This window comes from Ipomoea nil, unplaced genomic scaffold (genome assembly GCF_001879475.1).
Source record: "Ipomoea nil cultivar Tokyo-kokei standard unplaced genomic scaffold, Asagao_1.1 scaffold2647, whole genome shotgun sequence".
In the NCBI taxonomy this organism is placed as follows: domain Eukaryota; kingdom Viridiplantae; phylum Streptophyta; class Magnoliopsida; order Solanales; family Convolvulaceae; genus Ipomoea; species Ipomoea nil.
In genome coordinates this window covers 4,471,176-4,495,598 of record NW_017619075.1, presented here as the reverse complement: position 1 = coordinate 4,495,598, position 24,423 = coordinate 4,471,176, and the positions used below count along the sequence as shown (strand labels likewise).

General features: G+C 37.3%; 1 protein-coding gene across 2 annotated transcripts; it reads right to left on the bottom strand.

The window, feature by feature from the left end:
• Window positions 1-269: 269 nt before the first annotated feature.
• LOC109154335 (transcription factor TCP23-like) lies at window positions 270-22,702 on the bottom strand. Of its 2 annotated transcripts, XM_019302148.1 has the most exons (3): window positions 21,293-22,702; window positions 7,172-7,179; window positions 270-287 (listed from the first exon to the last, which is right to left on the bottom strand). In XM_019302148.1, the coding sequence occupies exon 1, from the start codon at window positions 22,404-22,406 to the stop codon at window positions 21,297-21,299; it is 1,110 nt and encodes a 369-aa protein (XP_019157693.1). In that variant the 5' UTR covers window positions 22,407-22,702; the 3' UTR covers window positions 270-287; window positions 7,172-7,179; window positions 21,293-21,296. The 2 variants fall into 2 exon arrangements, with proteins under 2 accessions (XP_019157693.1, XP_019157694.1); XM_019302149.1 differs by lacking the exons at window positions 270-287; window positions 7,172-7,179 and having other exon boundaries at window positions 21,133-22,130; window positions 22,161-22,702.
• Between the last annotated feature and the right edge of the window lie 1,721 nt (window positions 22,703-24,423).

The window sequence follows — 24,423 nt, the reverse complement described above, 5'->3', positions numbered from 1 at the left end:
TATAATATTATTTGTGTAGTTGCAACCTCTCCTAATATTAACGCCACGTAATATTCCTATTTTCTTGTGTTAGATATATTAAATATAATATATTTAATATAATATATATTAAATATAATATAATATATCTATAATATATATTAAATATAATATGTATATATATTATATTTATATATATTGAGGAGAGAGAGAGAGAGGAATAGATAACTTGATTGATAATAAAAGCTCGAATACAAAGACTATTTATACTAGATAAGATAACTCAAATGCTAAAATTAAGGAATTAATGCTCCATGTAAAGCTAACATCATGGCCATGTACTGCACCTATAATTACTCCCATTATTTTTAACCAATTAACTAACTACTTGGTTTAATATTACTAATAATAATAATAATAATAATAATAATAATAATAATAATAATAATAATAATAATAATAATAATAATAATAATAATAATAATAATAATAATAATAATAATAATATTATTATTATTATTATTATTATTATTATTATTATTATTATTATTATAACGTTGCCTCCTTTAAACCAAGTTGGATATACTGGTCATCCCAATATCTCTTTCTTCAATTTAAGAAATGTCTCCGTCTTCAAGTTGGATATACTGACTTGTATTTCGTTCTATAAACTCACTTTACTCCAATTGGCTTCTTCCTAGGAGGTAAATCTGTTAACTCACAGGTACCACTCTTTTCAATGGCACGAATCTCCTCATTCATCGCCTTAAGCCAATGAATTTCTGTAGCAGCCTCCTCAACGGATAAAGGGTCACAATCTGCAAAAAGAGAAAATTGAATAATCTCTTCATCCGACAAGTCATTATCATGACCCAAAACATAATCTTGCAAGCGAGCTGGTAAGTGGCGCTCGCGCTGAGATCGTCGAACTGACGATTCTGGCTGTGAAGGAGACTGGACATTATCTGGAATCGGTTGCTCTTCAACAATATTTTCAACAGCAGGAATAACAACTGAACTTTCATCTTTAGCTAACCAATCCCAAGCACCATATTCATCAAAAGTGACATCACGACTTATAACAGCCTTTTTAGTTTCAGGATTGTATAGTTTATAAGCCTTTGAAGCGTCACTATAACCAATGAATATGCATTTCTCACCTTTATCATCCAACTTCTTTCTCAATGGATCTGGCACATGTGCATATGCCAAACATCCAAAAACCTTGAGATATTTGATAGAGGGTTTTCTCCCACTCCAAGCTTCTTCGGGTGTCTTATCCCGGACACTCTTAGTTGGACACCTATTCAACACAAGCAACAGCTTCTGCCCAAAAAGGTTTAGGCAGATCCTTGGATTTCAACATGCACCTTACCATATCCATGATAGACCTATTCTTCCTCTCAGCCACTCCATTTTGTTGTGGAGTGTATCTAGCTGTCATCTGATGTTGAATACCCTTCTTCTTCAGAAAATCATCACAGGCAATATATTCTGTACCTCTATCAGTTCTCAAGATTTTAATTTCATAATCACTCTGCTTTTCAACAAAAGCCTTAAATTGTTTGAAAACATCACATGCTTTAGACTTTTGCTTCAGAAAGTAAACCCATGTTTTTCTACTGAAATCATCAATGAAAGTAATAAAGTACTTACAACCTCCATGTGAGGGAACCTCCAACGAACATAGGTCTGAGTGAATAATCTCCAACTGTTTTGTAGCTCTCCTTGACTTGCCCACAGGGAAGGGATCTCTATGCTTCGTCCCAATCACACAAATCTCACATATACGATCAGGGACATTCACAACAGATAAATCAGAAACAAGTTCCTTTCTCGCAAGATAGTTTAATCCAGAGAAATGAAAATGCCCAAACCGCATATGCCATAACCAATTATCATCACAAACTTCAGAATTAAAGCAATCAAGGAGAGTATGCTTAATTTTCAAAGGAAATAGTCGATTTTGGGACATATTTACCTTTGCAATCAAAACTCCTTTAGCATTTTCAATGGTACAACACCCCTGAGCAATATGTATCTTATATCCTTTTTCTGACAGCTGACCCATACTCAACAAATTTTGGTCTAGTTCAGGAACATAGAACACATCGGATATAAAATTTTGAGTACCATCCTTCAACTGAATAGAGATTTTACCTTTTCTCAAAATTGGCACCTTTGACTTATTGCCAAATGTCACTTCAGACCGGATTGATTCATCCAGTTCAGAAAACAATTCTTTCTTACCACACATATGGTTACTACACCCAGTATCCAAGAACCATATGTTTTTATCTGCAGAAAAACTATCACTGGCCAAAAGTAAGGTTTCAGAATTCTCACTAGACTTTTCAGCAGTATTTTCAGCAATGTTTGCTTGATTTCCACGATTGTTGTCCTCATTATACCAACAATCTGCAATCTTGTGCCCATACTTGCCACAATTGTAGCAATGAAATGGAAATTTACCTTGTTTGGTATTACCTCCACCTCTTCCTTGGCTGGAGTTACCACGACCTCTTCCACTAGAACCTCCTCTTCCTCTTCCACGACCTCTACCAGATCCACCACCTCTTTGATTAGTGCCAATCACATTAAGGGTGACTTGACTCTTCAAAGCTTCTTCTGCTAGTGGTTCCGATTTTGACGCAATCCTGTCAATATGACTTTCTACCATACCTTTCAGCTCTGCAATTGATAAGAGCTCGATTTTGTGTGACTCTGTTATTGAAGCCACCACATGATCATACTTCATCGGCATAGTTCGAAGAACTTTTTCAACCACTGCACCATCTTCAATCGTATCTCCATATAGCCTCATCTTATTCACCATATCAATAAGACGAGTGAAATACGCATCTACTGTTTCTGTAGAGGTCATCTCACAATTATCGTACAACCTTCTCAACGACTGCAACTTAGACTTCTGTGCCCGATCGACTCCTTTGTGTGACACCTTTAAGATGTCTCAAGCTTGTTTTGCTGTTTGAGCACGAGCTAATTGCCCAAAAATGGAATAATGAACACCTTGGTGAATCTGACCCAAGGCCAATTTATCTCGCCGTATAGCGGCTGCATCAGCTCCTTCGGGTAGACCGGGATCAACAAAGCTCCAAAGATTTTGAGCTTGCAAATGTGTGGACATCATAATTTGCCAATAATTGTAATCGAGTTTCCCGTCCAATTTGGGACCCGTCCATACAATATTGAAATTTGCAGCCATATTTCACTACGGGAAATATCTCGGGGTTGAAAGGTTGACTGGCTCTGATACCAAATGTTAGATATATTAAATATAATATATTTAATATAATATATATTAAATATAATATAATATATCTATAATATATATTAAATATAATATGTATATATATTATATTTATATATATTGAGGAGAGAGAGAGAGAGAGGAATAGATAACTTGATTGATAATAAAAGCTTGAATACAAAGACTATTTATACTAGATAAGATAACTCAAATGCTAAAATTAAGGAATTAATGCTCCATGTAAAGCTAGCATCATGGCCATGTACTGCACCTATAATTACTCCCATTATTTTTAACCAATTAACTAACTACTTGGTTTAATATTATTAATAATAATAATAATAATAATAATAATAATAATAATATTATTATTATTATTATTATAACATCTTGGCCTCTATTTTCTTGGCCTGACTCTGTCTTCTCTGACTGCATCTTCCCTCATAAATAATAATAACAATAATATAGCAATATTACATTATTCCATCAGGAAACAATATACTAAATTGATTTTTAAGGGGCAGCAGGATATGTGTATCAAGCAGTTACATATTTTAGTATATAATACTTGTCTTCCTTTCTCTTCATGAAAAACTGTCATCTTCCTCTCTGTAATAAGCTTCTACCATGTTCATCAATAAAGCATTTTCCTTCTTTCTCTCAATGATTGTTATACTCTACTAAGGTCGTAATAATACAAATTAAATGTGTTTGTTTTGATTGTGCCTTTTTTTTTTTTTTTTTTTTTTTTTTTTAATTTCTAATTGCCATACTTCACTCATTTTCGGCAAATTATGCCGTGAATGGTGCACATGGTTGTAAAAATGACGTCGTTTTGATTAAAAACACGCATCCGACTTTAAAAAAATAAAATTCAATTTCGATTCCCGTCAACAGCATTATGTTGTGCATAATTTGAACTATATATCCAGAATGAATGAACTAAATATCCAGAATGAATGAACTAAATATCCAGCATGAATGAAAAAATAAATCAGTTTCGATTTCCTTCAACGGCGTTATGTTGTGCATAATTTGAACTATATATCCAGAATCAATGAACTAAATATCCAGAATGAATGAAAAAAAATAAATCAATTTCGATTTCCGTCAATGACGTTATGTTGTGCATAATTTAAACTATATATCCAGAATGAATGAACTAAATATTCAAAAACAAAATTTAAGTTAGACGTCAAAACGACGTCGTTTTTGCAACCGTGTGCACCATGCACAGCATAACGACTCCTCATTTTCTTACCTTTATGCAAGAGCATTTTATCTCAATTTATAGAAGAACAAATGAGTAGGTATGAATATTTTCGAAGATTGAGTAGGTATGAATCTTTTCGAAGATCTAGATTTCAGAAGTCTATCATGAAGCGGGTAATCACTATTCCATTTCTTGCTTGTTCATTTTTGTATATTGTATACCGGTTATGAAAAGTAAAAAACAACATAAAATTAAAATATAATGAATATATATGTCGTAAGATTTTCCCTAATAATATATATTGTATATTATATATTGGGCCTTAATTAAGTGGTGCAAGTTGACTAGGCTTATTAAGTGTTCTGGTTGGACTTAATAACTAGTAGTTGTTAGTCAACCAAACTCTGTGCCTAATATAAACCTGGATTGATGGGATACAGGTTCATGGATTAGATAGCACATTCAGTTACGGTACTCAGACTACTCAGTAGACACCAATACACCATCTAGGGTTCTGAGTCAGGTCTGAGGCAAAACATGGCTAACGGTCTACCGTTAAGAGGCAACACAACAGGAACATCAACTATGGCTGGAGATCAACACGGCTACGCTTCCGCTATCATACGAGGTCAGGTTTCTCGTATACTATGGTTTATTATAGTTAGACTATTGTATATCTAACATTTGGTATTGACAGGATAATAGGGCTAGCACCCGACCCGGATCATAAGTGTGCATCTGACCCGGCACCATAGTTAACCCGACACCGCATGGATGCTCCAACGGTTAGAATTCCAACAGGTGTCACATCTAATGTCATTGAAGCCACCATTGATGCCACCATTGATGAGAGAGAGTAAAAGCCTCAACGCCTCATTCATGACTCTTCATATTCTTGCCGTTAGCTCAGTTCCCCAAGGATGTCTTTTCATGTTGTTATCGTTAGGACCTAGCATAAATAGAACTTCCCTCAGCTGAGCAGGAGACACTGTACTTTCTATACTGAGACAAAGGCAATACAACTATTGTTACTCTCTTATTCGTTACTCTTATATTATATTTCCGGTAACATTATTACCGTCATTGGTGCTTTCATTGAGAGCCTGAGTCCAATACTCAAGCAGGCTACAACACAACTTTTTTTCTCTTTCAACAGCAAGCTTGAAAGAATGGCGTCCCGCAGCTCCCACGGTTCTCACAACGTGAACAATGGCAACGCCTCAGGTGACCTCCGTGACCTACTCACCAACAATCGCGGAGGGGACCTCCGAGAACATCTCAACAACGGGAGGCCCGGGGACCTTCGAGATCAACTCAACAATGGAGGAGACCTTCGAGACCAACTCAACAATGGAGGAGACCTCCGAAACCAACCCTACAATGGAGGGGCGAACCAAGTCATGAACCTCCAAGCGACTGCTGATGTCATTCAGCAAGCAGTGACGGCGGCGCTAAATCAGGTGGCGGTGGGACTGCAAGGTCAAGTGCCCCCGCCGCAACCCCAGGAAATAAGGGTGGAGACCCAAAGAAGTGCACCGGCCAGACGACAACCAGGCCCTTCCCAATCTGCACCAGAACGACTGGGACAAAGGGCGCCCGTGCGGCAAAGATTAGGATCACGGGCCGAGGGATCTTCTACTAGAGGTCCTCGCCAACACGAAAACAGAGAAGCCGAGAGATCACCCACAGAGGAGGTGGGCGAGTCTCGGGAGCCAACCCCACGCCAACACGTTGATGAGTCGGCCTTACGTCGACACTTGGAGGAGCGACGCGTCGAAGAGCCGGCTCCGCGACGGCACTCGGCGGGAAAGCGACGCGTTGATGAAATAGCTCCACGACAACACATGGAGGAGTGGCAGCTGGCCCCGCGCCGGCACCCTGACGAGTCGGCCCTGGTCGAGAGGCTGCAGAGAAGAATCGAGGAGTTAGCAAGAAGGGTAGAGGCACGGGAGCAGTCACCGGAACCCGAGGTACGGATGACAGCACCATTCTCCCCAAGCATCATGGACGTACCTTTGCCGAGGGACTTTAGGTTGCCCGCTATCAAGGAGTACACGGGGGCCACTGACCCACGTGTCCACATGACGAGGTACAAGGCTGCTATGGTAATGATCGGGGCAGGGGACGCCATCATGTGCCGAGCGTTCTTGTCCACCCTGGATGGAGCGGCCCAAGACTGGTTCAACACCATCCCAGATGGGTCGATCCAAAACTTTGGGGAGTTGTCCAAGAGCTTCCTAACATACTTCTCCGGTAGCATACAGCGTAAGAAACCCTTCTCTCACCTCTGTGTAGTGAAGCAAGATAGAGGCGAGAGCCTAAAAAACTTCCTGATCAAATGGAAAAAGGAAGTCAATAATGTCTACGACTTCGACTCCAAGGCGGCGATCCCAATATTTATCCATGCCTTAAGATCAGGGTATTTCCACAAGCAGCTGAACGCCCACTACCCCCGTTCTTACGAAGATTTGATGAGGACGGCTAGCCGCTATGCCGAGGCAGAGGACGTCGACAGGAAAAAGAAAGATGAGGAGGACGACAGGAAAAACGGGAAACCTGGGAAAGCTGGTTCGCCCAGCCAGGCACCACTCTCGAACCACCCGACCGCAGGGAAGGGCTGAGACTACGAACGACCTCGCCTGGTCCCCTTGCGTAATTTAACTCCTCTTACCCATCCTGTCAGTGTCATTCTAAAGCAAGCTGAGGAGATGGGAATGGTAGAATTCCCCGAGGACTGCATGAAGGTCTCCCCAAAGGCAGACCAAACAAAGTACTGCAGGTTTCATAGGCATGCCGGACACGATACGGATGAGTGTCACGTTTTGAAGAGACAAATAGAAGACCTCATCCAGCAGGGCTACTTCTGACATTTCGTCAAGCGATCCAAGCAGCAGCAACAGCCGCAACACAATCCACCAAAAAATGTCTGGATGAATGAGGATGGCACCGAGCCGTCCACCTCAAATGCCAAAAAAGAGACCACGACCAAATATCTGAGCAGAGTGATAACGAGAAAGAAACTGAGGTGGCGCCCAGACGACAACAGAAGCACACCATACACTTTACCTATGGTGGACCCGCAGGGGGCGACACGCCCGCAAAAAGAAAGAAGTGGAGCCGACAAATATACGTGGGAGAAGTGGCGAGTCTTCCTAGAGAAAAGAAACAGAGACAGGAGGCCATCACCTTCTCTAATGATGACCTCCCAGAGGGCCCGCTACCCCATCGTGACGCCCTGGTGATTGAGATGGACGTCAACGATGTCATTATCCGCCGCATCTTAGTCGACACGGGAAGCTCAGTCAATGTGATGTATTACGATGCCTTCACCAAGTTAGGGATACCTAGGAACCAGCTCAAAGAAGTACGTACCCCACTCTCTGGATTTACGGGTGATTCAGTGGAGACGGAGGAGTCAGTGGCCTTACCAGTAGAGATAGGCACGAGCCCTAATATTCGCAAACTTGACATGGAATTCATCGTGGTAAGACTCACTTGTGCGCACAACATCATTTTGGGGAGGCCGGCACTGGAGGACCTCAAGGCCATAGTGTCGGTGGAACACTTGTGTATGAAGTTCCCAACTCCGAATGGGATAGGGGTCGTCAGAGGAAACCAGCGAGCAGCCCGCAGTTGTTACGTAAAAGCATGCAAAAAGATTGGCGGAAAGAATCCACAAGTCCACACCATTTTTAAGGATGATCGATCGGGTACGGAACTCAGAAAATTTAATTAGATATTATCAGTAATACGATGTAGTCGTGGCCCGCCCAGACCTGTAAACAATATTTAGTAATCATGGTCCGCCCAGGTTACTTCGCTCTCAAATAAAAAGGTTTTCAAAACCACATTCAATCAACCACGGCCGTCACTACACTCTAAAAAAAAAAAAAAAAAAAAAAAAAAAAAAAAAAAAAAGGCCGAGGCGCGGTGCCTCGGCTATCAGCTGAGGCCGAGGCGCGGCACCTCGATAAAAAATAAAAAAAAACAAATAAATAAATAAAAAAGGGGGCCGGGCAACGTCTCAGCCACTCCTGATCGAGGCGACGCCTCGGCCACTCGAAAAAAAAAAAAAAAAAAAGGGTCGAGGAGCACGCCTCGGCCAAGTGGTTGAGGCGACTCCTCGGCCACTTGAAAAAAAAAAAAAAAAAGGGGTCGAGGCGCACGCCGCGGCCAAGTGGCCGGGGCGCACGCCTCAGCCAAGTGGGCGAGGCGACGCCTCAGCCACATGGCCGGGGCTCACGCCACGGCTAGATGGCTGAGGCCGCGCCTCAGCCCAAGGCCGAGGTGCACGCCTCGGCCTCCTGGTCGAGGCGACGTCTCGGCCACTTGAAAAAAAAAAAAAAGGTTCGAGTCGCACGCCTCGGCCAAGTGGCCGGGGCGCACACCTCGGTCAAGTGGTCGGGGCGCACGCCTCGGTCAAGTAGCCGGGGCGCACGCCTCGGCCAAGTAGCCGAGGCGACGCCTCAGCCACATGGCCGGGGCACACACCTCGGCTAGATGGCTAAGGCCGCGCCTCAGCCCAAGGCCAAGGCGCACGCCTCGGCCTCCTGGTCGAGGCGACGCCTCGGCCACTCAAAAAAAAAAAAAAAGGGGGTCGAGGTGCACGGCTCGGCCAAGTGGCCGAGGCGACGCCTCATCCACATGGCCGGGGCGCACGGCTCGGCGAAGTGACTGAGGCGACGCCTCAGCCACCCCGCCGAAGCGCACGCCTCGGCCAAGTGCGCCTCTCGGCCGTGGCCGAAGCGCAGTGCCTCGGCCACAAGGCGAGGCACCCGCCTCAACAAGGCTGAGGCGGCGCCCCAACCCGAAGCCGGCCCACGCCGCAAAAAAAAAAAAAAAAAGTAATGTTAAACCGCAGAAATCGACGGATGGTGACAAGAGCTGATAGAAAGGTGCTCAAATTGCTTAGGCAGGAAGGGATCTGGAAAACAAAATCGCATATCCTAACTCAATCAGGATGGCACAGTATCACGATTGATTCAGCCTTACTCCCAAGTCAACTCAAACACATTCGTAGACTCAGGAGTAGGGGGGACTGGTGACAGGATAATAGGGCTAGCACCCGACCCGGATCATAAGTGTGCATCTGACCCGGCACCATAGTTAACCCGACACCGCATGGATGCTCCAACGGTTAGAATTCCAACAGGTGTCACATCTAATGTCATTGAAGCCACCATTGATGAGAGAGAGTAAAAGCCTCAACGCCTCATTCATGACTCTTCATATTCTTGCCGTTAGCTCAGCTCCCCAAGGATGTCTCTTCATGTTGTTATCGTTAGGACCTAGCATAAATAGAACTTCCCTCAGCTGAGCAGGAGACACTGTACTTTCTATACTGAGACAAAGGCAATACAACTATTGTTACTCTCTTATTCGTTACTCTTATATTATATTTCCGGTAACATTATTACCGTCAGGTATCATAACCTTTCATAATCTCTGCCTGGTTGATTTTTATGCCTAAAATCAACAATTAATTTGTATATACATTGAGTTCTTGGTATATATTCAATATATATTAATTCTTCGAAATATGCATATATCTATTTGGTTTTTGATATAATAATTTGTGTATACTTCGGAATAATTATGTATGGACGTTGAAATTGTTTTTCAACCTTAAGCATTAATTTTTATTTTTTTTTTCAAAATTATTGAATCCAAAATTGCCTACTGCTTGCCTGAATTTTTCGGATTTATTATCCGTTTTAAGTCACCGATTTATTGTTTCTCCGGCGACTGCTACTGTGAAGTAATCGGCAGCTACAGATAAAAACAAAAAAATTTCAGTTCTGGATATTTTTTTTTTCTCCCGTCGGTTTTCCCTTCGCCGGCATTAAGGAGGTCGCCGGTATGCTCTCCGACCGCCGTTGAGTCAACACCATTGAGATGGTCTCCTGGACGACGGTGGGCAGTGGAGTGATGGTGTTCGCAGTTTTTTGCAGTAGCAAGTGTGGGCGGCGTCGCGGTGAGAAAACGGCGGGGTGAAGCCGGGTTCCCGGCGATGTACCTGCTGCCTTCTCTCCTTCAGTAGACGCCGAGGACATTTGCTGCTGGCTGAATCTACTCCTCTTCGTCGGACGGCACTGTCGATTTACCATGGTTGCTAGAGCTGGGCTTGCATCAGCTGATTAAAGATGAAGGAGATGATGGATTAAACTGTGTCGGCCGGGTCTGGCCCATTCGGCCAGACTTGGATCTATTAAAAAACATTGGGCCTATTTAGTATTTTGGGCTTGCTTCAGCTTTCATCCATCATATTTAGACTTCTTCTAGCTTAATTGTTCAATTTAATTCCTCATTAATTTATTATTAAATTATCATTCAATTTTGGGCAAATATTAAGTTTTTAATTTGCTGCTTGAATTTTAATTTAATGTTGAGGTTTATGTTAAATTGCTTTAAGTATTGTAATTTATTTAGTATATATGGGTTAATAATGTATTAATTTGCATATCCAAGCATGCTACGTATATTTATAAATTATTGTTATAATTATATATTCATAATAGCATGCATTAAGGTTGGATTTAGCATATTATTAACTCATAAATTCATTATTAAAATATCATTCAATTTTGGATCCTTAGGTCAATTTTAGGTATTATGACCTACTAAATCAGCTTGTTTGGTTTTCCCTTAATTTTGAGCACATTTTTGTTTTATGTGTCTCAGGGACTTTAGAACCTATTTTGAACAAGCGATTTGAGACCTATCTTGGGTCATTAAAGTATGGATCCCATTATTTTGATTGATATTTAAATAATAATTGTAGCTCTTTCATTAAAGATTATAACATGTTTATTAATTTTTATTTATTACTAACTACCATTTTTGGTATTCATCATTGGTAATAATATTAAGTTTTTGGTCTACTTCAGTACGACCATTTTTCATCCATGTTATAATTCACTTAGGCCATTGAGGTTTATGAGCCTAATTTGAGTAATTAAGTGCTATAATTATTGTCTTGATCTATTTTGAGACATTAAGGATTTAATTGTTATTTTGGCCATTAAGAACTATAACTATTGTTTAAGTTGATTAAATTTTTAATCTATCAATAGCTTTTAGGGCCTTAATAATAATAAGTGTTTAATTTATTGCAAAAGCAATACAGTTGGTTAGGGGTTAATCTCATTTTATTACTTTTCATAATAATTATCATTTAATGGTAATTTGCTATATTTGGTACATTGGCATGATTACCACTTCATTTTACATGACTATTAATGTTGATAATTAAGTCCTACCAATAAATTTTTTTTTAACGTACCATTGGACGCTGCATCGAGGCTACTGACACCGACAGTGAAGATGGGAGGATTCTGGAGTTTTTTCTTCTCTTGTGGATCATCATCGTTGTTAGCGCAATGGGGAGATGCGGTTTGCATCATTAAGGTTAGCCATTAATTATCATTTATGGTTATTATTGATAATTTGTGCTACAGATACAGTTAATCGCTAATTTGGACTAGTCACATATTTTATCTTTAGAAAAATGAAAACATTAAAAGTGCATTACCATACTTTAGTTTGTCATTACTAATGTTAATAGTGATTATAATGTTACTTATTGCTATTAATAATTAGTTAATTAATGATGACATTAATATTGTTATGGTATTCAGTTATGCACCTTGAACTGTTTCCAAATAAATTTATGTGACAGTACTCCAGTTCAGAAAATAATTTTCTGGACATTAATATTTTTCGGACTTCAAATTTTATTAAGTTTTCAAAATTTTATCCGAAAACATTTATAAGTGTTAGCGATTTTAACCATTGTTTTTTCCATATTTAGTCTCCTACTTAATGTGATAATATTATTATGGCTATTTATTGCTATTTTGATTGTTTGCAATTTTGCCATTAATAATAATAATATTATTATTAACTGAGTTATGGAGAGTGATTTTGAATCAATTTAGTAATTTTGGGAAAACATATTTTCTAGGCAATTGACTTTTGCCATTAATTCCATAATTCATTTAGTTCTTTGAATTATGACTATCCATATTTGGTTAAGTATGAATAAATGAATATTTGGTATAATTTCATATTCTTTAGTTGGTTCATACTTTCTAGATTGTTTTATGCATTCGATCACATTAAGTGCATAATATTAAGTTTAATTATGCAATTAGGATATCTGAGATTTTGATTTACAAATGCTAGCATATCCTTTTGGTTTGATATTGTTTGAATTTGTAAATATAGTTATTTCTCATAAATTTGATCTTTATGCATTAAAACATTTTACAATGGGCTTACATTTTAAAAATTCAAAGTATATATCCAGTATATTATTATTCAAAATGTTGGGTCTCTTTTGGTTTGGACTCATTGGTGTTTGAATATTAAGTTTATACTTTGAAATCTCATATTGTAAATTTGCCTTAAGTTATGCAATTTATTTGGAATATATGAGTTTAATGTTTAATTTTATGCATATTTGTCCTAAGCATAATATTATGTTTTAAATTATGCAATTTTATTATGCCTTTAGCAATGCATACTTTGAGATGGAATTATATTAGTTCCTATTTAAGTTGGACTTACGCATAAACTTTAGTCGCGGTAGTGCCTGAATTTAAACACGTTTAGTCCGCGAACCCTACAGTTTTTTGGTGTATACCCTACAGTTTTAGGTTCATACCCCCCAAACAGTTATACATTAAGTATATATGAATCGGGGAGACATGCTAGTTTTAATGGCCATGACTTAAGAACATCTTGTGCCACTAGTCTCCTTAAATTGATACTCTATCTAAGGAATTGGTTTTAGTGAGACTTAGTCTCTAACCACCTTTCCTTGGAGTATATTTAGATTTTCCCATCACAATCTGGTATAATCTGTTTGTCAAAATTTTAAGTATTCCTTGCCAATGTGATTTGATTTCGGTTCATTAAAGAATAGCCAAAGCATCTTTAATTTACTGAAGTCTCTTAAGTTTTCAATCTTGGTTAATTAAGGAATAGCTACAACATATTCAACTACCTAAGATTATTAAGTTTTAATCACATAAAGTTTAGGCAAGAATTTGATAATTGTCTAGTGATCTTATAATTTTAATTTGGTTTGGGAGTAGCCACAGCATCCTTAATCTGTTAAAATTATATTTTAAGCGGTTTGTTTTGATCACATAAAGTTTTGGACATATCATTTGTGATTTATTGTATGTAATATGATGAAATTTAGCCCACAGACAATTTCGTTATATTTGTATAATTAATCAGGATGAAATACTCGACTACGGTCATAATTTAGCCCACAGGCAATTATGTATCAGAATGTAGTTTAGTAGTTTTATCAGTGACGATAGAAATAAATCAATTTATTTACTTTATGATTATTTGTAAATAATTTTCAATTCTATCATGAAGTTTAGTTTTATGATGTAAACTTTAGATCATATTTCTTAATTTGCCCACAGGGATTAAGAAAAGGAACATGATCTCTTAAGTTTTTTTTTTTTTTTTATCATAATGATAGAAATGAATCTTATTGACTAAAACTTTAGCCTACAGGCAAGTTTTAGGTCATTTGATTCTTCAACTCATTTGATAATGGTTTCATCATAAATAAATTTTTCAGTTGGATCTAATTGAGTAAAACTTTAGCCCAGAGGCAAGTTTTATGTCACTAGATTCTTCTGGCTCTTTAGTAATTGTGAAAAATATTATCATAAGGGTTTCTTAATTGGATTTAATAGAATTAAAACTTTAACCCACAGGCAAGTTTTATGTCAATAAATCCCTTAACCCATTAGATAATAATTTTATCACAATTCTTAGAATTTATAAATTTAGTTCAATTATAATTCTAAGTTTCATGATTTGCATTGGCAAAACATGTTTTTCAGTCACTTCCCAAAATTTAGTCACTTCTATTAATTAATCCACGAATCTTGCTCGGTTTTTCGGACTAACTGTAGTAAGTTATGTGATTTGACATACCTCTTGGATTCCAATAATGTTAAAATGTATCTTTTGAGCCAAATTCTAACTTGGTTTTGGAAGATGTATTTTGCTTTTATTTTAGTATGTTCAACTATGGTGGGGAAACACATCTTCACTATTTAGTTGGACTTTAATTGGAACCAAAAATTGATTATTTAGTATGTCCAACTAATGGTGGTGAATTATGTCTTCATTTGTTAGTTGGTCAATAAATCAATTATGAGTATGTATATTATTAAGTTCACTTTATTAATTTCGCTGAAGAATGTTTTAATCAGTGGGAGTGATCATTTAGAAAAAGATCATTAAATTCATCCACTAAAGATTTTGGATTTAATTATTGTATTCATACATGACAAATTGGATTGTATGATAAACAATAAGTCCAAAATATTCCACAAGTATTAATCTTGTATTCGTTCATATAAATTCATAAGTTCAAATTATTGAACATTTGGTTGTGCAACATATTTATGAAAATGTTGTAACAATATTAAGGAATTTATTAGAACAAAAGCATTTAACTTGTGGTGCACTGTCATTTAATAAATTCTTCAGTGATTAATAGAGTCTTTAGTTTCTTCAAAATTGATCCTGGACCATTTCGGTTGTAAGGCTCAAAACAATTTTGTGGGACGTATAAGTAAGACTCATTATGTTTAGTTCATTTAAAATGAACATTGAAGTTATTTGGGAAGTTATGGTGTATGATTAAGATTCCAAATTTATGGACTTAGACGTTTGGTTTATTGTCTAAGTTATTGGAATGCTTCTGTGACTTGACTATCTTTTGGCTATTTTTGATGAGTGGGAGTGACAGACGTGTCAACTTCAAGCTCTTAGCTGTTAGAGATAGTACTTAAAGTTAACTTATAAAGAAGTCATGGAATATAGTTAGCATTATGCTAACATTAAGAGATCTCTACATAAGGCATGCTTATAAAGTTTTAGAGATCATACAGTGTATTCTTTTGTACAATTTGGATGTGTTTTCTCCTTCAGTTGTGCACATAATGTATTTTGAGAAACATCCCTTAAGGTACCGAGAATAAACATAGGGTTTGTTCATAAAGGACCTAAGTTGGAGAATTAAAATGCATGTGACCATAATGGATACTACTCTGATTAAATAGAGGACATATCACTATGATTCGTGTGTTTTGTTCTTTGATGAAGGTTGTGCTAGTACTTGCACCAAGTGGGAGAATGTAAGATTTTTCCTAATAATATATATTGTATATTATATATTGGGCCTTAATTAAGTAGTGCAAGTTGACTATGCTTATTAAGTGTTCTGGTTGGACTTAATAACTAGTAGAGTAATAGTTGTTAGTCAACCAAACTCTGTGCCTAATATAAACCTGGATTGATGGGATACATGTTCATGGATTAGATAGCACATTCAGTTACGGTACTCAGACTACTCAGTAGACACCAATACACCATCTAAGGTTCTGAGTCAGGTCTGAGGCAAAACATGGCTAACGGTCTACCGTTAAGAGGCAACACAACAGGAACATCAACTATGGCTGGAGATCAACACGGCTACGCTTCCGCTATCATACGAGGTCAGGTTTCTCGTATACTATGGTTTATTATAGTTAGACTATTGTATATCTAACATATGTTGGACATACAGACCTGTCCTGGTATAGATTTTGTCGAGTAATTATAATTGAGTTAATACCCAAAATCGTCCTCGACTATAGTGGTTTTTCTCAATTTCGTCCTAAACGACTTTGGTGACCTAATATAGTCCCACACTTTTGTGTTTCGCTCAATTTAGTCCCAGACTTTTGTGTTTTTGCTCAATTTAGTCCCTCATTTGTTATTATGTCCATTTGGTGTTAAATAAATAGACAATTCAATAATTTTAATATTGGCATCTCTTTACTCATAGACATGTGAACTGCGAAATTCCTTTTTTTTTTTTTTTACGAATTACTCCTAAAACTGCGAATATAAAATTTGATTCACAGGTCCGGGAGTAATTCTGGGTATAATTCGTACAAGAAAGAGGAATTCCGCACTTCACAAGTTGAAAGTAAAGAGAGATCAATATTGACATTACTGAATTGTCCATTTATTTAACACCAATTTGACGGAATAACAAATGGAGGACTAAATTGAACGAAACACAAAAGTTTGGGACGATATTAGGTCACCAAAGTCGTTTAGGACGAAATTGAGAAAAACCACTATAGTCGAGGACGATTTTGGGTATTAACTCAATTATAATTTTACTTGTCGCATCATAAGTCATGCGCTATTTGATAATTTATACCCTTTTTGTCGCCTATGTTATTTATGCAACTACTAGTAAGTATCACAGGAAGCCAGAAAATCTCTGTACCTATGACAATTGTGATGTCTGGCATTGCAAAAATGTTTGTTGGTGAGCTCATAGAAATATGTATGAAGTTGTGTGTGTTTCTTAGCTCCATGATATTCATTACCTGCTAATAGCACCCATGTATATCTGATAAAGGATTAACACAATGGTTATTGCTCATAACCCCTTTATGCAGCTAGAATAGTGATGCCCGAGAGAAATGATACTGGACCAATTAGACGATGTCACGTTAGAGAAGTATATAGAAGACTAAAACTCAAGGGAAAGATTCCAAAGAGATCTGTGTCACGAATTTTTCGTTAGACAAACATTCATGGATCTTTTGCAGGTTTTTGTATAGAAAAATGGTGTTCTTAGTTGAATTGAGAAGCATGTTTATCCTTTTGTATGTGAAACATTGTTGGGATACAATGCTTTTGTATTGCAATTTTATATGTAAGAGCTTTCATGTGAGCTTATTACCATCAAAAGGAGCAGCCAGCTTAATGTCTTTAGAAACAAATAAATGCTCTCAAACCAGTTTGTAAATAGAGTGCATCATGCAATTAGAGTTTGGAGGGATTGCTAGTTGGTAAACACAAAATCAACCTTAATTGCTTTTTCCCCCCTCCATTTTTAATTACATAAATTATAGGGTTTAATTACTTTAATATCTATATCTCCACCTTAATTAAAAGACTTAATAGAAATAAATGAGTAAAAATTCATCTGGTTAACAATTAAGGGGAATTGTAAATGGAGAATGCTTCTTACTCCTAATTTTTTCTCACCTAGGGGGTGTTTGGTTGGATGGAAGTCAAATTCCATGGAAAATGTTTTCCTAAAAGTGTAGGAAAATGTTGTTTTATGTTGTTTGGTTGGATGGAAAATCTTTTCCATAGGAAGTTGAGTTCCTAAAGTTGAAGGAAAACAAAATCCTAGCAAGACATTGGTATTTTGTTTTTCAAAGGATTTGAGAAGAAAGTATTACAATATTGGACTATTTTACCCTCCTCAAAGTTTATTAATTACACATGTATATATTATTGTTAAGGGCATATTGGTCTTTATATTCATAATTCCTTATCCTTCCAAACCCAACCAAACAATAGAATTCATATTCCCAGTAATTTCTTTTCCACCAACCAAACAATGGAATCTATTTTCCTGGTAATTTGTTTTCCATGGAATTTGAATTCCATTTCCCATCAAATATTTTCCAGCGAACCAAACGGGCTAGACTGAAATTATCCCTGTAATTTTCACCCCTTTCAAATCTATATGGCTTTTTCTTTTGTTTTTTAATTTTTTTTTTAATGACACATAGCTTGCGAACTTTCAAAATATGAAAGATTGCAAGTTTTTGTCTTTGATTTTATTTTTATTTTTATTTTTATTTTTATTTTTATTTTATTATTAATTTATTGTTATAGTATTATTATTAAATGTGATGTGAAAGTGAGTACACATTTAAAAGTAAGAAATTATTGCAGTGATGTAAAAAAATTGTGAATAAATTACAAATTTAATGATATGGATGTATGACCCACTTTTGAAAGTGAGAGAATTTCAGGAATAAAGATAGTATAAATTCTCTCCATAACATGTTTTGGAGTTGGGAATTCAACATTTTGAGAACAAATATTAAATGTCATGAATTGGTTGACCTTACTAATTTGTAATGAAAAAGTAAATTAACCAATTAAACGAGTGCATGTCATGAGGAAAATTATGAGGGAATTATTTTATTTTTATTTTTGTGGTGAATAGGATTACTCATTGTAAATTTGTTATTGTAATCAATGAAGAACTCTATTTTTTGTCCCGGACGGATTTTATGGAATGACTTGATTATGAGACATGTTAATTTAAATGTATTTTAATTTTTAAAATAATTAAAACTTGGAAAATGAAAGAGAAAGTGAGTAGCGAAATGTCCCACGGGGCCCGCGGCATTACACGTATATCAACAATTTCAAGGACAGATATAGCAATTAACGTTGTGTTGAGGATTAATTTATGGTTGTTAATGAGTCAAACATGAATGAATAGCAGGTGTTTGCGTTTGTTTATTAAGATTTTTAGAGTGTTTGTGTTTGTTTATTAAGATTTTTAAAAATTTTATTCGTTAAGTGTTTATTAGTGTTTATTAATGTTCGTAAACGTGTTTGTTAACATTCATGAATGCATTTATGAATAAGATAATATAAACAAAGTTAACAAACACATGTACATATTCATTATCACCGTTCGTTAAATGAGTTTGGTCATGAACAATCTTAAACGAACACTAAAGAGCATGTCTTTGAACGTTATTAAACAAACACTAAACGAGTTTGTTCATGAATATTATTAAACTTACACTAACGAGCTTGTTCATGAGCTCTTAGCAAATGAACCTACAAATATTCAGACTATGTTTGTTTATTAAACAAACTCTAAAATTTGTTCAATTATATTTGCTTATCTTAATACTGAACACAAACACGAGTAATTTACTGAAATCTCCTCACTAACCCTCCTAATTAGGTTGCCAAGTCAAGTGAAGTGAAGTCGCAGAAGATTAAATATTCGCCACAAAGTTTGAATAAAACTAAGGTTGATGAAGAAAATAAGAGAAATTAGTGATTGGGATTGGGGAGGGGCCGGTCATTTACAAATTACAACCACTCAATGGAATTTAAAATATTATTCCAAAAAATTATATATATGGAATTTAAAATATATATACAATCATGCATATCTGCCTACTGTCATCATCACATCTTTGGTGTTTTGTGTATAATAATACACTGTTAGAGATTTCTAACGGATCACAGTGATTTGGATAACGACTGGTCGGTCATACACATTTTCATTAATCAATTTCTCTCTCCCAATTGAAATACAGATATATTTCATTTTAATTTTGATTTCTCATTTTTCACTTTTAATTATCGAATTCAAAATTAATAGCATATGGTGTTCTACTGATTAATTAAAATGTAAAAATAACACATTTATAATAGTCAGATTATTAAATTTGGTTGATAGAAAAATACAATAATAAAGGAATCGAAAGTTGGAATTTAACTTTTTCAAAAAAAAAAAAAAAAAATCATTTGACCATATTGACTAGGCTCTTTTTTTTTTTTTTTTTTTTTTTTTTTTTTTTTTTTTTTTTTTTAAATGCATATACAATATATTATAATTACAAATTACAATGTCAACTTATCAATGAACATATATACATACCGAAAGTCTAAAATCACTCTCTATTTTTTATCCCGCTAATATAGCATACTTTAGTTTGTTTATTAAAAAAAAAAAAAGAGTCACAATTTTTATTTCTTTTCTTATTTTTCAATAAAATCAAATGCATGATCAAAATTTTATTTAGAATTATTTTTCTTTCTTGTAAATAAATATTAATATTGGGTAATGATTGAGGTAGAAAATAGTGTTTGAAAATTGAAAGTGGACATAAACAAAAATAGTATACTCTCATTCTCTACTTCTACCCATTTATTCATGCACTCAAAATGTTGGTAATGTGGCCCACATTAAAGAAAAAAAATATTATCAATATTCACTACATTAAAGAAAAATTAAACATTAAAAATTGAAAATACATGTAGTAAAACTTAAAAAAAGAAAGAAAACCGTAATAAGTAAAATAGTAAATAATGGTATAGCATCAATCCCTCCATTATATTCAATTGATTTGAACACAGAGTGACGTACACTCTCAAATTATCAGACATAGGATATCTAGATCTAGGATTCTTTCTTTATGTTAGCCTCCATGAAGAATCCAAAAATCCCATCAATTACCAATTCAAACCGAAAAACACTACATATTCTCTTAAAAGTTTACTCCCAACTTTTATTTTAACTTATGTTTAAATTTAATTGTAAGAAGAAAAGAAAAAATAAATAAACATCATGACCCCCTATAAATTAAAATTGAACAATCAAAGCATATTAAATTATAGAGAGTAAAAAATGAGAGTATGAAATAGAAATACATATAGAAGTACTCATTCAAATCCGGAAATCAACAATTCTCCATGTTTAGCTTGCTCCCCAAACATGCCAAAAAACATACCCCAACCAACCTTAACTAAATGCTCCGGCCATCTATCTCAAACCTTATCTCTAAGTACCAAACACTCAACTTCAAAATATATAACAATAATAAAGACAATCAATTGTTCTTGTGCACATTAAATAAAGGTCTAGCCTCAGTATTCAGTCGAATTATCATGATTTACATCCTTTCATATGTTCTGTTGGGTCGAAATGTGGGAGTCAACTACCATGTAGTTGTGTGAAGACGTCCTGACTATCATTTTAAACGAGTGGTTAAATCATTTGATAGAGTTTAGATTCTTTGAACTAAAAATGTTTGAGAAAGTAATTTGACAACATTTACAATGAGCCATTTTTTTTGAACTCCAAATTAGAGTGGCTAAATTTGGAAATGGATTATTCAATTGAAGCAAATAAAGAAATGAAATGGAATATATCCTAGGGCAAGGGCATCGACATTATCATTCAGAATCTTTGGGGTTTTCACCTCCACTGTCACTGCCTTGAGGCTGCTGGTTCTGATTATTATCATGGCGGCCATGATGTTGATGTTGTTCCAAAGTCATGCCCAAATCAACCATCTTAATGTTAGAGCTAGTGGTGTACGCGGCGGCGTTAATGGCGGCGGCGGAGGGCAGCATTCCCATGTTGCTCTCTGAGACGCCCAGTCCTAGCTGCTGAACCGGCTGCGCGGCGCCTAAATGTACCGGACTGAACCGGCCGCCGGGGAACTCGAATCCGCCTGATCCCTTGTACTGCCACAAGTGGGGTTGCTCCGGCTGAGCTACGGTGGGGGTCCCGCTTGTAGCACCCCCGCTCAGGGGAAGCATCCAGAAGGAATTGCCGGCGTTTCCGGCCGCCGGTGCTGCCACCGCCCACATGGCCGGAGCAGGAATGAAGGTGGAGGGGTGAGACGAGGCGGGTTTGGGATCTGAGCCCGGTTCGTTATCTTGGACTCCTCCTCCGGTGAGTGAGAAGTGGCGGTGGAAGGCGGCGCCGCCGCCGTGGATGAAGAGCGGCGCGGGTTTGGAGGGCGGAGCGGAAATCGTAGTCCCACCGCCGCGCAAAGACACGTTGAGAGTGGAGAAATTAGCCGGAATCGTACCCGTCCCTGTGGCGGCGATAACAGCCGGCTCCGCCTGATGCAAGAGCCACTCTATGGTCTCCCCATCGGACTTATGACCCAATTCTCTGGTGAGCTGGAACACCCTGGCGGCGCACAACGCCGGCATCCTAATCCGCCGCCCTCGCCCGTCCACCTTCGTGTGCCGGTCCTTGGACGGTTTCTTCACCAACTTGTTCCCGGAATTGCTATTATTAGCGGCGTTAGAAGGCGGCGGAGAGAGAAGAGGGTGGGTGGGGGTTCTTGCAGATTTCCCAGAAATGGAGCCAATGAAGGGACCATGGGTGGGTGGGTCAGGTTGACTTTGGTGTGAAACCAGCTGGAGAGAAGAGGGCGGCGGCGGCGGCTCTTGAGCTTGTGGCGGCGGTGGACGGTGGTGGTCGGAGCTACTAGCACCATTATTATTTCTACTACTACTAGAATGTGTATGTGGCTCCATAAATTCCATTATTTTGTAGAAAAAGGAAAAGAAATTAAAGTTGAGGGTTTAGGTTGGGCAGCTAAGAAATTTTGGTTTGAGTGTGATCCAACAAACATTTGTCCAATTGGCAAACACACAAAATCCTAGCTAGCTAGCTAGAGAGGAGAAAAACGGAGATGAAGCTGTTGCAGAAAACAAATGTATTTTGAGCCAAAAACAAATGAACAAGTGGAACTAGTGGGGTTGCCTTTCCTTTCCTTTCCTTAGCTTTGTGGTTGACTGCTGTCTTTCCACACAAGTAGAGAAAGAGAGAGAAAGAGAGAGAAAGAGGAATTAGGTTAGGATGCTTACCAAAAGGGTGTCAGTAAATGCACATGTGGGTAGGAAGGAGTAGATGGGAAACTCATACTCCCAAATTTTATTATTCTTACTTTGAGAAAAAATTGATTTTGACATTTTTATTGAAATCACATGATAAAAATAATTAATTGTCATATAAAAGAATAAAAATTGAGAGTACATATAATAGAACTCAAGTTCCAGTAATGGTCCTCCAAGTATAATGATTTTTCACAATTGATCATCAACTTTTAATTGAACAATTTAATCACTCGACTATCAAATTCTTTCCAATTGAGGTCCTTCCGTCAATGTCTAGTTAAATGGGCGTCTATTTGAGGGCTAAAATCGTCATTTCCCTTACTTAACGTATAATCCTCTTAATTCCCCAATGTATACGCGAAATAAAATCAAAATTGTTTGGAATACGCCAATTAAATCAAAATCTCCAAACCTCTCAAATGTAAACCCTAAGATCAAAATTGTTAGGAAGACACCCATCGACGTTTGAGGTTTCAACCAACGGAAATGACGACAACCCAAAGATTGTAGAGATAGACTCGGCGTTTAGGCCCACCGGCGCCGGCAGAAGGCCGAGGAAGGCCAACACTTGGGTGTCGGAGCCTGGGGACGAAGCATACGGCGCTGCCGTCGACGACCCATCATTTTCTTCTCCGCTCTCGTGTCGAATTCTGGCGCGCTCGTCGATAATCGACTGCTGGCACCCCTACGATTATTTCGACTGGGGGACGATCGCCGCATGCGACGAGTGCCGGTTCTCAATGGCGCAAAGCACCCCAAGAATATTCCCCTATTCTTGCGGCTCCAACACCCCGGTCACGCCGGCGAACAGTGTCGGCGTGGAGAGCTCCTACTTCAGAAGCTTCGGCAACTTCCCTAACTACATGGCCGAGTGTGAGTGTGGGGAGAATGAGAATCTCATGCTCACAAGCTCAAGAAATGATGAACTTCAGGAATGCACTGCTGGGTAGGAGAAGAATTGAAGAAGATGTTGTTATGAGAATCTCAAGACAAAATAGAGCATAGGGAATGAAGATGATTATACGCCGTATTCATTCACGTATACAGGGGAACTAAGATGATTATACGCCGTATTCATTCACGTATACAGGGGGAACTAAGATGATTATACGCTGAGTAAGGGAAATGACGGTTTTAGCCCTCAAATAGACGGTCACTTAACCAGACATTGACGGAATGACCTCAATTGGAAAGAATTTGATAGTCGGGTGGTTAAATTGTTCAAATTAAAAGTCGATGACCAATTGTGAAAAATCATCATACTCGGAGGACCATTGCTGGAATTAACTCTTAATAAGCTAACTACTATAATTTTACTTCAATTTTAAATGAGTAATAATTCATACACTCCTATAGTAAAAATTTACACAAGAGCTAGAAAGAGTAGTCAAGTGGATACAATATTATTTTTATACTTGAAAGATCATGAATTCTCAACTTGTGATTGTAAGTGTAAAATGTTACACATTAGACCCTCTTATAGTTGGCTAAAAATAGTTGTCAAAATTAGTTAAGTTTTTAGTCACTGGATCAGCGCCAGGAGGTGAGACATCTAGGGAGAAACCCGGTCAAAGATCTCTTAGTCAAGACTCGATTTTCAGGGAGATCTTTAATCAAAAGGTGCAGCTTAAAATGAGAAGTTTTAAGATCCACTTTCTTGGAT

Coding starts and splice junctions, on each gene's coding strand:
- LOC109154335 (XM_019302148.1), bottom strand. CDS start 22,406: ATGGAATTTATGGAGCCACATACACATTCTAGTAGTAGTAGAAATAAT.